This window comes from Drosophila obscura, unplaced genomic scaffold, assembly GCF_018151105.1.
Source record: "Drosophila obscura isolate BZ-5 IFL unplaced genomic scaffold, ASM1815110v1 contig_36, whole genome shotgun sequence".
Lineage (NCBI taxonomy): Eukaryota > Metazoa > Arthropoda > Insecta > Diptera > Drosophilidae > Drosophila > Drosophila obscura.
Window position 1 is genome coordinate 1523881 of NW_024542824.1, and position 15039 is coordinate 1538919.

The 15039-nt window shown below is 40.7% G+C and overlaps 3 protein-coding genes and 1 pseudogene across 17 annotated transcripts in view; 3 read left to right on the forward strand and 1 right to left on the reverse strand.

Moving 5' to 3' along the window:
• Nucleotides 1-1860, forward strand: part of LOC111074128 (mucin-5AC) — a 39936-nt gene extending 38076 nt beyond the window's left edge. For all 14 annotated transcript variants that reach the window (XM_022366774.2, XM_022366778.2, XM_022366775.2 and 11 more), the window contains 2 exons: nt 15-213; nt 279-1860. In XM_022366774.2, coding sequence (XP_022222466.2) covers nt 15-213; nt 279-452 — 373 coding nt within the window. In that variant the 3' untranslated portion in view covers nt 453-1860. The remainder of the gene's footprint in view (nt 1-14; nt 214-278) is intronic.
• A 245-nt stretch (nt 1861-2105) lies between these two features.
• Nucleotides 2106-4989, forward strand: LOC111081385 (ionotropic receptor 21a). Its single transcript, XM_022377437.2, is given in 6 exon segments — nt 2106-2405; nt 2407-2517; nt 2596-2877; nt 2936-3815; nt 3872-4064; nt 4124-4989. Coding segments are annotated over 6 exon segments (2535 nt in total). The 5' UTR covers nt 2106-2111; the 3' UTR covers nt 4899-4989.
• A 1000-nt stretch (nt 4990-5989) lies between these two features.
• Nucleotides 5990-14279, forward strand: LOC111074100 (lethal(2) giant larvae protein). Of its 2 annotated transcripts, none has more exons than XR_002607777.2 (9): nt 5990-6147; nt 7468-7617; nt 9726-10504; nt 10561-11755; nt 11826-11931; nt 11993-12635; nt 12702-13153; nt 13337-13454; nt 13537-13628. XR_002607777.2 is itself a non-coding variant. In XM_022366743.2 (9 exons), exons 2-9 carry the CDS (start codon nt 7534-7536, stop codon nt 13845-13847), a joined length of 3501 nt encoding a protein of 1166 aa, XP_022222435.1. In that variant the 5' UTR covers nt 5990-6147; nt 7468-7533; the 3' UTR covers nt 13848-14279. The 2 variants fall into 2 exon arrangements, 1 of the variants encoding a protein (XP_022222435.1); XM_022366743.2 differs by lacking the exon at nt 13337-13454 and adding an exon at nt 13715-14279 and having other exon boundaries at nt 13537-13645.
• On the reverse strand, nt 13455-14934 carry LOC111074102 (annotated as a pseudogene).
• Nucleotides 14935-15039: the final 105 nt, after the last annotated feature.

Sequence of the window (15039 nt, forward strand, 5' to 3'; positions counted from 1 at the left end):
ATGTATACCCATAGAGCACCTTTCGGACTGTTCTACCATGCGGCCTGGTTTACGCAGCCCCACCATAAAGAAGGCTTCATTAAATTCCTCGACGCCATTAACGCCATGCCCGATGTGTGGATCCTAACCAACTGGCAGGCTCTGCAATGGGTGCGGGATCCAACACCCATATCACGCATTAACTCTTTCCAACCATTCCAGTGCGATTATTCGGTAAGACTCTTCTGCAACCACCCTCCGTTGACAAATCTTTAAATATATTTTTCAAATTATCTAAGGACCGGCCGAAGCGCTGCAACAACCCGAAAGTTTGCAATCTATGGCATAAGTCTGGCGTTCGCTACATGAAGACTTGTCAGCCCTGCCCCGACATCTACCCTTGGACTGGTAAGTCGGGCATCCGATCATCGCGCATCGATAATGAGAATGTTGAGGAACCAGCGGCGGCGTAAGACTTCGTTTATCATCAACACAGCAGGCTGGAGGAACAGAAGGCACAAGTAGCTATCTAAGACGCCGAATTTTCGAGGCCACGACAAGGGTAGCCCAAAATACGAAATTCACTCGTTGAAATGTTTTCATTTACGTTAATACTTTAGCTAATTTTTTAAACGACAACAGCGATCATAGTTAATTATTTTTGGAGCATGTAACTACAAATTATTTATTCCCTCTTACATACATACTTGGTACATGCTATATATAGTCTGTATATTCCTATAGATTTCTACTTATGCGTCATGTAGTTGCACACGCAAACGCAAACCCAGCAGGACCCTTCAACATGGTACATGTAAAAAAATTAGAAATTAGAAACTGTAGACTAATAAGGACTAATATTAATAATTTGTGCGTGCTTGGCAGCCCATCGAGTCCTTTTCACAACGCACAAGTACTCAAATGGCGCTTGAGGAACTACCAGCCCAGGAAGCCAGAAAGCATGGCACGTAGTGGTTAGGCTAATGTATTTTCATTTAACTTGTGATAAATATTTACAGCTGAATTTATGTATTATTAGATGTGCACAAGCCTCTTCGAAATCATATCCTGTTCTAGCCTCTCTTCAAGAATATCGCAATGTTTTTGTCTTTCTATTAAGAGTGTTTTTGTCAAACTATTGTCAAATAATTTGATTATTCCTCATTATTAATCACACATATTTGTACCCATTTCCTTTCGAATTTTATCGATAATGATTTAAACAAAACAAGCATTCACTACATTCTACTATTCCTAAGTATTTAGTACCACAACCAAGAGCAGTAGTGGCAGTATCAGACTTTTAGTGTACACGCAGAGCAAAGGAGATATAGCATATCAGCATGCTAAGAATATAAAATATTATTTAAGTTGTATACCAGTAGCATTCTGTGTAGCATGCACATCCTTTTGAATTGTTAGTCTTGGTAATGGATAAAGAGTACGATTCCTATTGGAGCATTGACTGCAAGAAGTCAATCAGCAAATGTATAAAGCGAGGACTGGGAACGACTATACATAGATAAGACGAATGATTGCCAATACTTAGCCGCGTTCTTCATGCAAATCAGTTAACTGAATCGACGTGCAAGCCAATCGAATGTAAGACAATCACGTAAGGTATAAATATGCGAAAGTATTAAGGGGATTTTAAATGCAATAATTAAAACGAAATTGATAAGCGATTAGGATTGCTATCAAACAAACGAATATATATAATACAAAGACGTAAACAAAATAGTAAACATTTCGTAGCCGGGCGCAATGTAAGAATATTTTTGACAAAACGAGTGAATTAAGTATTTTGTGCTAATGATTGTAAAAAGCTACACCTATGTATGAAAGTACGTTGCATGTCTATAATAAAGATAAATATTTAAATCATAATTAACCACTTTGAGAATCGAAAATATGAATTATCGACTTTTGCCGATAAGCAGAAGGCGGAACTCTGCCGCAGGTGCAACAATTGAAACTCATGGCGGTCACAATAACAAAAAATGTGTGTAATTTGATGAGGTGATGACCCCTAGCGTGCAACACTGCGAGGGGCTATTCGAGCAGATATAAAAGGAGCAGGATGTGGCACTCCGAACACATTTCAAACAAGTCTTCGTTTAAACGTAGCCATCATGTGGACAATGTGGATAGTGCTGGCACTGTTCACTAGCCAATGGGCTGAGATAGATGCATTAAATCAAGTCGTTTTCCCTCGTGCGTGTGTTAGCAGGCGACTTATCAATCGTTATGGTTTAAACGAAGAAATCTATGGACTGGGAAATTGTGGAGGCGGAAAATCGAATCAAATGCGCCTTCCGCGTCGCGTCGATCCCACTTTTCACGGAAACCCAAAGCCACGCGGAGAGCTGCTGGCCAACAAATTTAACATAAATTTGTATAGATTTGATCAGACCAACTCCCTTGTGGTCGCTTGTCAACAAGATAGCTCAGGAGTACTTAGAAAAGTGTCCACCGGTTATATATTACGATGCTTTTGTGGAAAAATCGGATGGACTGGTGTTGGAGACTCTATTCAAGGTTAGTTCGAAAAAATTGTCAAGTGCCAAATTGTCAAGTGCCAAACCACTGTGAAATCGAAATTATCGACATTTGCAGACCATTCCTATTACGTTTTACCATGGCGAAATTAATTCCCGCTATGAGGCCGAAAATCGACACTTTACAAGTCATATCGACAGCAATTGCAAGAGCTACATTCTGTTTCTTTCGGACCCGCTGATGGCACGTAAGATTCTGGGGCCTCAGACAGAAAGCCGCGTGGTGCTCGTCTCACGGTCAACGCAGTGGAAGCTCCGTGACTTTCTGTCATCGGAGCTGTCTTCAAATATTGTGAATTTACTGGTTATTGGAGAGTCGCTGATGGCCGACCCATTGCGTGTGAGTACAAGAGATTGTAGCTATGCATTTCTTGAAGATTCACTTACCTCTGTCGTAGGAGCGTCCGTACGTATTATACACCCACAAGCTGTACTCAGATGGTCTCGGCTCGAATACACCCGTAGTGCTCACTAGCTGGATAAAAGGCGCTCTATCGCGGCCTCACATTAATCTCTTTCCTCCAAAATTCCAAGCTGGCTTTGCAGGCCATCGATTTCAAGTGTCGGCTGCCAATCAGCCGCCCTTCATATTTCGCATACGTACTTTGGACTCTTCGGGCATGACGCAGCTGAAATGGGACGGCATGGAGTTGCGGTTGTTGAAAATGATTTCGAAGCGTCTGAACTTCTCGGTGGATATCTCAGAGGCTCCTAGAGCGCCCGATACTGGCAGCATCATTGACAACATCCAGGCAGAGATTGTCCAAAGGACAGTGGACATTGGAATGTCCGGTATTTATGTGACCGAGGAGCGTCTGCGGGAGACGGACATGTCGGTGGGACACTCGCGCGATTGTGCTGCTTTCATAACCCTGGCGTCCAAGGCGCTGCCAAAGTATAGGGCTATCATGGGCCCGTTCCAGTGGCCAGTTTGGGTGGCTCTTATTTGCGTGTACTTAGGGGCCATCGTTCCGATTGTATTCACCGACCGCTTGACGCTGAGTCATTTGCTGGGAAACTGGGGAGAGGTGGAAAATATGTTTTGGTATGTGTTTGGTATGTTCACAAATGCTTTTACCTTCACCGGAAAATACTCGTGGAGCAATACGCAGAAGAACTCCACACGAATACTTATCAGCGCCTATTGGCTCTTCACGATAATCATTACATCTTGCTATACCGGATCGATCATAGCATTTGTGACGCTGCCAGCATTTCCAGATACGGTTGACTCTGTCCTAGATTTGCTTGGGCTCTTCTTTCGTGTTGGCACGCTGGGTGAGTAGCGTCAGTCCGTAACAGAGTGCACATCTTTCACAGTTTTTTATGAATAGACAATGGAGGTTGGGAGACATGGTTCCAAAATTCTACACACATTCCCACGTCACGGCTTTACAGGAAAATGGAGTTCGTCGGGAGTCTGGAAGAAGGAATCGGAAATGTCACCCAAAGTTTCTTTTGGAATTACGCATTCCTTGGATCAAAAGCACAGCTTGAATACCTGGTCCAATCCAATTTCTCGGATGAGTAAGAACTAAGAACTTTTTCTTTGGGTCAACGATTTTTACATTGATTTTTCATCACAGAAATATATCCCGGCGATCGGCACTTCATCTGAGCGAAGAGTGTTTCGCTCTCTTCCAAATTGGTTTTCTTTTTCCCCGAGAATCCGTGTACAAGCGAAAAATCGACTCTATGATTTTGCTGGCCCAGCAGAGCGGACTTATAAGCAAAATCAACAATGAAGTAAGCTGGGTCATGCAGCGTTCTACCTCAGGTCGCTTGCTGCAGGCCAGTTCGTCCAGCTCCCTGCGAGAAATCTTCCAGGAGGAGCGCCAACTGACCACAGCGGACACGGAGGGGATGTTTCTCCTAATGGCACTCGGGTACTTTCTGGGCGGAACTGCCCTGGTATCCGAAATTGTGGGTGGAATCACCAACAAGTGCCGGCAAATCATCAAACGTTCCCGTAAGTCAGCCTCCAGCGCTTGGTCCTCCCAAAACAGTTCCGCACTTGCACCAGGTGGAAAGCGCACCTCTGTCCAGCAAATGGAGCACGATGAACGCAAGGCGGCGCGTCGCGACGTGCCGGACGAAAATGGCCCGAAAATGAGTTTCGGAATGCGAGAGTTTAATTTGACCCGCACAACGTTTCGCGAATTATATGGGAATTACAGCAGAGCAGATCAGCAACAAAGCTGTGGCCAGCATTCGGATGATGTGCAGTCCCACGCGCATGCCAACCAGGACGAATCCCTGGATTGTTTGGATGAGTTAATAGCTCATTTGGAGAAGACCGAAGCCCAAAGTGAGCCTTCTAACGAATATTTTGGTCCAAACACTGGCACTACACAATCCTAAACAAAAAAATGGCGCAAGTTATCAACTGTAGTTATCGATTTATCGGTGAAAAATTAATATCACATACATATAAATAAATACATCAGGGTGACCGTATTTTGGTATTTAATGCTACTTCATATTCATCAGTATGTTACGGTATATTTTGAAAATGAGAAGGTATATTTCTGTGGGTTCAGATTAGAGGTGAGAGAAACATCGATGTTCGTGGACATCGATGTTTTTCAATGTTTTAAAATATAGAAACAAATTTTTTTTTGCTGTAAATGAAATTTTTTTTTTAAATTCAATTGATTTAATTGAAAAGATTTTGTTCATTTTATAAAAAAATAAATAATATTTGTAGAAGCAAAAAAAAAACAAATTCAATGAGATCAGAATACAAAACTTGTTCTATAATAGCCTACCGGGCGCGCGCCGTCGGCTGCGATGAGCAGAAGGCGTTTACTTGGAAGCGTGCGCAATTGTTAGGTGTTGTACAGAAGTACCAATTTAAACAACAGATTGCAGCGTCGGAAGACGAAATGTCTAATTATAGCCATCATTGTGTTGTGGGGTTCCATCCACCGTTGCCCGTGTCTATGGCTCGGGGGTCAGAAAATTTCATGTATAATACAATCAGTTCTATTGCTTGTACACCTCTCTGCTTGTTCTACTTGTGTTATTAGTGGTGTAGTTGCGCTTGAAAAACCAAAAAGCAACGTTCCGCGTCAGCACGCCGCCCCCTGGGCCCACCAGAAAACGCGCGGAGCGCAAGAGCTGGCGCCCAGTGAAACGGCCTATAAGTGTAACAGAAAATGGTTTGGTTCCTATTGATACATAAGTTTATCTACGACATCAACTTTAAGTCTGGAGCGACGGTCCGATATGATCTGTCCAGCCTTGCTGAAAAACGTTGTGGACTCGCTTAATTTATAAATATATTTTTACACACCTTCTACGCTTCCCTCACTTTACTTACCTTGCAAAAACATCGAAAGTCGCCATAAAACATTGATGTTTCCAAAAAATTTAAAAACATCGATGCATCGATGTTTCCATCGATGTTTCTCCACCTCTAGTTCAGATGGTATATTTTTATTGTTACATCTGCGGTCACACTGCTAAAAATGTCGTCATGATCGGTCGCGTTTGTTGTTTGTTCGCAGCAGAATTCAGCCACCCACCCACCGAATAATTAGGAAAGGTGTACTGTAAAGGTGCAAAGCCAACGCTTGAGAGATAAAAAGTGCAGTTTTATGTGTTTTCGGTAATTTTTCGGTATTGCTTACATACATATCTAGTGATACATAAACGTTGCATATAGAGTTGTGTGTACGTGTGTGGAAGGGACAACAAATAAAGCATTTCCTTCCCAAGCCGCCGCCTCTTAACTGAACAACTGCAAATACTTTTGTGGTAGCGAATAAAAACGTTATGCATTGACAAAAACATTAAACAAATTGTGAACCCAATTAAATGCAATGCAAACCTAGTAAACATATTTTGATGTCTAGTGTACATAAACACATCATATATACATACAGATGTTCGCCTGCAGTGAGTCAGCCACACGCACACACAAGCACACATGAGTATACCTATGCCGTCTCTTTCATTGTCAGTGTTGTTGTTATACCCTTGCAGAGAGTGTTATAATTTTGTGATGTTGCTTGCCAACACACATAAACTCTTTCATTTTAGTGTTAATCCAGTGTTAAATAGATAATTAATCTAATACTGTAAGGGAGTATAACGCTCGGCCAGCAAAATTAATCGTCATGCAGTTAGTGTCTTCTCTTCTATGTTCGTTTGATACATTCAACAGATCTTACGTGCATTGTGTAGATGAATTAAAAAATAATTTCTGCCGGCGTAAAATGGCAGATTAAAACAAATATGAAATTGGGTCATCACTCCGCTTCTGTTCTGTTAAAGTAAACCGGTTGTATTGGTCACACAAGGTTATATTTAGGAAATTGAACAGTGCTGATCCGTTAACTATTCAACTGTCGCTGGCGACCATAGGCCATGTCTTCTTTTACGATTATGTTCAACGTAGCATAGCCAGTTCATTAACTTCATAAACCAGTAACGCACCAAAACAATACATTTCCAGATAGAGCTGCGGGCAAGACGCCAGTGCCAGTCGCCTAATAGTTGAGACAATTTTACAGTTTATTTAAAAGAATGACTCATATTCATATGTTTACCAACCTTTTTACTTATATTTGGCTTCATTGATCGTTGAACATACAAAGCAATGGCAAATACATACACATGTAACTGTTGTACATACACACAAACTTTGCCAAAGCTTCACTCGCCCACAAACGATTTCCAGACATTCATCTATGTAAAATCTCGGCCCAACTTGTTTAACAAGTCTTGTAAATCAAGTTCTCGCTTCAGTTCATAGTGTTTTTTCTAGCACAACGATTACTTATTAAAATTTGTATGTATTTTGAAAAAGCAACACTCCCATCCAAAAATTACTATAGTATGATTTTAGTACTAGTACGGCCAGAATCAATATCTAATTATTATTAATTTTAGATGTAATCAATATATTATTTTGATATAATTTCAGTGTTTTTAAATCCATAAATAGTGCAAAAATAGTTATTGTGTTACTTCAAATAACAGACGTGCAACAATGTTAAAGTTTATTCGAGGAAAGGGGCAACAGCCGACAGCAGAACGACAACGCTTGCAGAAGGATCTTTTTGCATATCGTAAGGTACGTATACATACACATGACAGTTTGGCCTTTTCCTAGACAAAGATATCAGTAGTTTCCATTTTCTTTACCGTCCTAAAAAGTCTTACTCACACCTCTTAGACAGCTTTATACCATTGCTAAGTTTTTATCAGCATTTCGTGATATGTAGTTTCATTGAACAGTTACAAGTATGGTAGACCTAAAAGCCCAAGGTTATTGTTAAAAAATTGTCAAAGTGGAGCTGATTTTTTAGTGTATCACCTTAAAATACATAAATCGGACACTATTTCGCTTCAAGGGTGTGTCAATTGACTTATTCAATTGTTGGGTCATCATATTTCATTAAAAATGTGCCTGCTATACGGCGTATGTATGTAAAAATATTTTTTTAGAACTTATTGTGCCGCTTAATAAAGTTCTTTGTAAGTACTGTACGTAATGTTTTATGACGTATGACAGTCGAATTTAATGAATCATTAGGAAAGCAAAGCCTTGTCTGAATCGGACCTCGATAAGTGGGTCAAGCGAATTGCACCATTTTTGATTAATGCTTTGCAAGCACTTTTACCTGTTGTTGAGCTACTTTTATATAAAAAGAAGGTTGAAATATAAATACACGTGCAACCATCGTCGTTGTCATCAAGTTCTTCCAACAATATCCCAATAATATCATTCACAATTCTGTCTCGATGTTTGTTGACAAAAATATATACAACATACATAGATACATAGATGTATTTAGATTTGGCTAAATAATAATATTTACGATAGATAATTTTTCTGTTCTACCTGTATACATAAATGAAAACTCTCTTTAAAATGCATCAAAACGCTAAAGTCAATATTAACATAAAAATATTTTAAAATAATATATAAAAAAGTTTAGGCAGCGGAATCCTTTGGCGAGCTAAAATTAGTAATGAATCGACCAAGCCCAAAGAATAAAAATGTACACATAGTACACTCATAGCAAATATAGTCACCAGTCGGTACCACGAAGGCAGTAGTTGATAAGATTAACTTTGTTTGTTGTATGTGCTGCTGCTGCCCTCAGAAGTACCATATACCTACATACCTACCTTTGTAGGTACATACCTATACAAAGCAAAATATCGAGCGTATTTATTGTTTGTGCAGATAGGCGTGGTATCTTCCAATGATAAGATTTCCAACAACATACATCAGATCCCAGAGAAAAGGAAATACTGCACCTGTATCTGGTTCATTATATTGTACCGTCGTTTGTTCAAGTTTTTAAAACTAGCTGCAGAATTTCTAGTTTTGTAATACAATCATTTACTATATGGGTAGATCAAGTATTCTACTTCATCAAAAAGGGCATACATCGTGTAACAAAAGAATACATGTTGCATGTAAACAATGCTTCGTTTGGGTTGCACGGCTGCAGAGCACTGAACTTTTTGAGATGCTTGGATGCCTACGCTGTCACTTCTCTCATGAAATAATGTGTCGAAAAGCAAAGTTCTTCACGGTCTGCGGGTGAAACAGTTTGTTCTTTTTCAACTTTAAATACATATATGTATTTCTTCATTATCACACTCTGCCACTATTCGAGTTTTACTGTGGCTATAGCTCAGTCTTCTTCCCGCTTTGTCCAGAAACAATGCCTGAGTTGAGCTAAAAACATCGTTGGTGTTTTTTAAAGCGAGTTATATTCAAATATATATATATATAGTTTAATCTGAACTGAGCTGTTGGTAAGGTTAAAAGAGAGAACTTTTGTTAAGGACGTAGCTTTGGTAGAAAATTGTTGTGTGATTTGTTAGTTATGAACATAAAAACTTTACCAAAACATATTCAAATAGAACATATTGACGCAGTTCCGCAAAAGTATCGTACATATATAAAAATATTAAATTTTACAGAAGTTTTTTATACCCGTACTCAAAAAGAGTTAACGGTTATATTAGATCTGTGGTAAAAGTTAATGAAATTATATGTCATTTGTGTGAATTAGTTGTCGTTCAACAAATCTAGACTATAATATGGCGACAGAATTAGATGGCAATGTGTTTCTATAGACATTTAATATTTTGGTCTCGGTGGAAATTTCTAGATATTTATTTATAATTATTAACATATTTTTATTGTTCCTATATGTTTAGACTGCGCAGCATGGGTTTCCTCACAAACCTTCCGCTCTGGCCTACGATCCTGTTGCGAAACTCATGGCGATTGGCACACAAACAGGTGCCATTAAAGTATTTGGTCAACCCGGAGTGGAGTTATATGCCCAGCATACGTTGGTCAATAATTCCGCAGCGGAGCTAAATGTTCAGTTGCTAGAGTGGGTTTACGGCACTGGCCGCATACTTTCGTTGACAGCTGCTAATCAGCTAATCCTGTGGGAACCAGTGGGAACTACACTGGTACCAATCAAAACACTACCCTTTGACGGAAAACTTAAGAAGGTCTCATCGCTCTGCTGTTCTCTTAATAAAGATTTACTGTGGATAGGAACGGAGGGCGGCAATATCTATCAGCTCGATTTAAACTCTTTCACAATACGAGAACCAGTCATCTATCACGATGTCGTTCTTGAGCAAGTGCCCCCGACCTACAAGCTCAATCCAGGTGCAATTGAGTCTATTCGCCAGCTTCCAAACGCATTGAATAAACTCCTAATTGCCTACAATCGTGGCTTATGCGTACTATGGGATATGGACACATCTGCCGTAGAGCGCGCATACATTGCACCGGGACACGGACAAAGCGTAGGGCTTTCTGTTAATACTACTGGAACCGAATTCAGCTGGTATCATGCGGACGGTTCGTTTGCAACGTGGAGCATAGATAATGGAGAACCGCCAAAAAATGTAAACTATGTACCATATGGACCCGATCCTTGCAAGAGCATTAATCGCCTTTACGCAGGAAAGAGAGGGTAAGTAAATTGATCATTTTAAAAAAATTAGATGTTTTGTTATTTCATATTTCTAGCACCAACGATGTGATCGTTTTTTCTGGAGGCATGCCACGTTCGGCGTATGGGGATCATAATTGTGTTTCAGTACATGTCAGCGATGGACACAAATTATGTCTGGACTTTACATCTAAGGTTATAGACTTTTTTGTTACGTACAAGAAAGGGAGTGATTGCGTTGAAGTACTGATTGTGTTGCTAGAAGAGGAGCTGTGTGCATACGACCTGACCGACCCTAATATTTTGGCAATCAAGGCTCCCTACCTTCATTCAGTGCATGCGTCAGCTGTTACATGTAACTATCTTGCTTCTCAAGTCACCCAGGGAGTGTACGAACGTATTTTACGAGCGGGAGATGAACAAGATATCGACTACAGCAGTATTGACTGGTCCATCACTGGTGGTGTGTTGCCCGACGATTCAGTTGAATCTGATGAAGACGAAATGGTGAAGGAATACGAAATACTTTTAACTGGTCACGAGGATGGCTCGGTAAAGTTCTGGGATTGTACTGGAGTCTTGCTTAAACCTATATACAATTTTAAAACGGCAAGTATTTTTGGGAACGAGCACGAATACCGGGATGATGGACCTGCAGACATAAGTGCAGAACAACTTGACGAAGGGGAACCACCATTTCGTAAGGCAGGTTTGTTTGATCCTTACTCTGATGACCCCCGATTGGCCGTTAAAAAGATAGCATTTTGCCCCAAGATGGGCCAGCTTATTGTGGGTGGTACCGCCGGCCAAATTATTATAGCAGATTTCGATACTGCTACCGAAGATCAAAGTTCTTTAAAGTATAACTCTATGAACTTGGTCAGCGACCGCGATGGTTTCGTATGGAAGGGACACGATCAGCTAAACGTGCGCCCTAATTTGTTAGAGGACAACGCAGTCCCGTTGACCGAAAATGGGGTTAACATAACGGGAGTACTTCAGGTTCTTCCACCGGCAAGCATCACTTGCATGGCTCTGGAGGCTAATTGGGGACTTGTGTCCGGAGGAACAGCACATGGATTAGTATTGTTTGATTTCAAGAACTTTGTTCCTGTTTTCCATCGTTGCACATTAAATCCAAATGACCTAACTGGAGCTGGCGAGCAACTGTCCCGTCGCAAGTCTTTCAAGAAATCATTGCGAGAGTCATTTCGAAAGCTCCGAAAGGGTCGATCTACACGAAACAATCCAACCAACCAGGTTCCCACTACGGTAAGTTTTACTTCTATATGTATATGAACAAAACTAATTACAAAACAATTAAATGAATAATTCCTTGTAGTTGGAAGCTCGGCCTGTTGAGAGGCAAATAGAGGCACGTTGCACCGACGACGGCTTGGGATCCATGGTGCGATGTCTACTGTTTGCTAAAACCTATGTCACCAATGGTGAGAATTCTTAATAAAAATATCAATGTACTTTTTGATATTAATGTAATATTTTTTGTAGTCAACATAACATCGCCTACTTTATGGTCAGCTACAAACGCTAGTACCGTTTCGGTGTTCCTCTTACATTTGCCACCAGCCCAGACCGCCGCAACCACAGTACCACCCGCCAGTGGAAATGCACCACCGCAGGCATCTCGCCGTATTTCTGCACAGCTTGCCAAAGAGATTCAGTTGAAGCATCGTGCTCCTGTAGTGGGAATATCGATTTTTGATCAGACAGGTAGCCCTGTCGATCAATTTAATGCTGGAGAAAACGGTTCGCCGCCTCATCGCCTACTTATCGCCTCCGAAGAGCAATTCAAAGTGTTCTCGCTACCGCAATTGAAACCAATAAATAAGTACAAGTTAACGGCGAACGAGGGGGCTCGCATACGTCGCATTCACTTTGGATCATTTAGCTGTCGCGTATCGCCGGAACTATTGCAAAGCCTTCATTCCGGCAGTCCGACAAAATCCGTACGTTCCCATGGCGAAGGCGACGGCGTTGGAAATGTGAGCGCTACGTCAGTCGCTGGTCGTGGTGATTTGTATCATGAGATGGCGCTGATTTGTCTAACTAACATGGGAGATATTATGGTTTTATCAGTCCCTGAGCTAAAGAGACAACTCAATGCTGCTGCCGTACGGCGTGAAGATATTAAGTAGGTGGAAATTGACATAATTTTAGTTCAAACCCGACTTATACATTATTTATTATCATTTCATAGCGGCATTTCTTCGCTGTGCTTTACCAATGGCGGAGAAGCTCTGTACATGATGTCCTCTTCGGAACTGCAGCGTATAGCGCTCTCTACATTTAAAGTGGTGCAACCCACAGGCATAGTGGAGGTTGAACCTTTACAGAGTGAGGACAACGAGACCACTTCGCTGGCGAATGAAGGCGATGAAAGCGATAAAGATGCCGAGGCAAATAAAGAAATCGAAAATACTGCCACAGACACACAACCACCCGTGGCTACGCTACGCGCTAAGCCGCTAGAGCTGAACGCTGATAGAAGTAGTCTCTACCTTACTAACGGCATTAGCAATAGCAACTCACCCAACCGTGCCAATGAGACTATCACAAGCTCTATAGGTGACATCACTGTCGACTCTGTGCGCGACCATTTAAATACAACAACCACCACATTGTGTTCTACTACTACAGAGGAAACTGTTGGTGAGTAAACCACTTCTTAGTGATTTAACATAACACCGCTTTTGTCTGTTCTCTTGTAACAATAACCATACAATTTATATTATTTCTGCAATTTTTTGTTCATTGTCCAGATCAGTGTGGCCTTTTTTCGTTTTTATTTAAATAAGCCGAATGTTTACCTTTTTATCTACCCTTTGATTTTAGATATGCGACAGTAATTGTACAACCGACATATAATCCAGTCCAATTTTGTCATTTTAAAGCTGCCCACTATTTATTTCTACAATCTTGACACAATTTTAAGTGGTTTTGCATGCCCTATGTAATGTTTTTGAACGACTTTTAATAATCTTTCACTATGCATACATATTATTAATTCAATGTATATAATTTTCCAAACGTAGGTCGATTATCTGTGCTTAGCACGCAAACGAACCAAGCCATTACTACCGTGAACATGAAGGACATTCCCGACATTAACATACCCAATTTAATGGACTTGGCATCAAAGAGGTGTGTTCTCTCGAAGAAGGACACATAAATAACAATAATAAATGCTTCTTATCATTTTCTTCGAAACAGCAACACGACAGAGACGAGCACCAGTTCTGTAGTAATAAAATCAGTTATCACGAGCATATCACACGAAAAAACAAACGGCGAAAGCGAAAACGTAACAACAAAAACCACCACACATGAAGAAAGTCAGTTTTAAATAAACTAAGCCATTATGGCATATATTTTATACTTTAAATATGTACCACACCACGCGCGTAAACATCTAAATGACACTTTATATATACAAGATCGTCGTGGTGAAAACGATACGCAGGCAACTGTTGCATTTCCGACAAAATTAATTATGTTATTTTATGTAATTCAAAATAATGTTAAGTTTAAATTGTAATAATCCATACAATCCGTTCGCGTTTACAAGTTTTTAGTGGAATTCAGTCCTTTTTATATGTATGTATTAGTCCTTTAAAGATGACAAAAGCTGCATACCAGTTGTATATGAGCTGGTTACATTTCCACACTTATTGATAGACAAAAAGTACAATACGGAACACGTATGCCTTACAAGAAGTGAGTATTTACAACAGATTTTATACAAGTATTAAAAATTCAGATCATTATACAACTTTTATACACAAGTATTTGAATTGGTATGGGCGCATTAGCAGGTAAGTTTATGTACGACACACAGGTAAAAAGTCAAAGTATACCTCAATAATAAGCAGATGGCTGGATATGTGCAGTCGTCCTCGTCAAAAAGATCCATCCAGACCAGCGTGCAGATGCCTAGCGAGAGAAAGCGCAGCTTCTTTTGGTTTATGGCACGCTCTAGTGTAAAAGCACAGAATTCCAGTGCCGTAGCCTTCTTTGGCTTGGTATATGTCTCCTTAACCACGCCGATGGTCACCTACGAGTAGTCAGGCACCGTGGCCGCTCCAGTATTTCCCCCATTCCTCGGCAAGTGTCTTTGAAACGCTCGGGCAGCACAAATTTCTCGTCCAGTTTCTGTCCCAGTGCCATCACACGGCTGCCCACACGCATCAAAACCATCTTAGTTGCTAGTTTCTGTTATCAATTTGGGAAAACTGCATTCATATTTTTTGTACTGTATACCATATGGTTAGTGATTTAACGCATTTAAAGCAGAGGTCGGCAGCGTCGTAGGCACTGTGCATAGGAACAAATTTCGAGCAGCGCAGTCGTCACACGTAGAAGCGTAAAGACTTCGTGTGGTTTCGTTATTTTGCCCGCTTGCCTCAGCGGCAGAGAAGCATTCTTGTGCCCTATGCACAATTCTTCGGCTTTCGCAGCGGCAGAGAAATAAGTAACGTATTTGACTTCGTGTCTGTTGTTTTCGCACACAAACGCACCAAAAAAATGTGTGAGTCTGT

Excerpts from the sequence above, each read along its gene's own strand:
- LOC111074100 (XM_022366743.2), top strand. The coding sequence starts at position 7,534 with ATGTTAAAGTTTATTCGAGGAAAGGGGCAACAGCCGACAGCAGAACGA. Across the intron at positions 11,932-11,992 it reads TAAAACCTATGTCACCAATG|TCAACATAACATCGCCTACT; the intron begins GTGAGAATTCTT and ends TATTTTTTGTAG. Across the intron at positions 13,646-13,714 it reads ATGGACTTGGCATCAAAGAG|CAACACGACAGAGACGAGCA; the intron begins GTGTGTTCTCTC and ends TCTTCGAAACAG.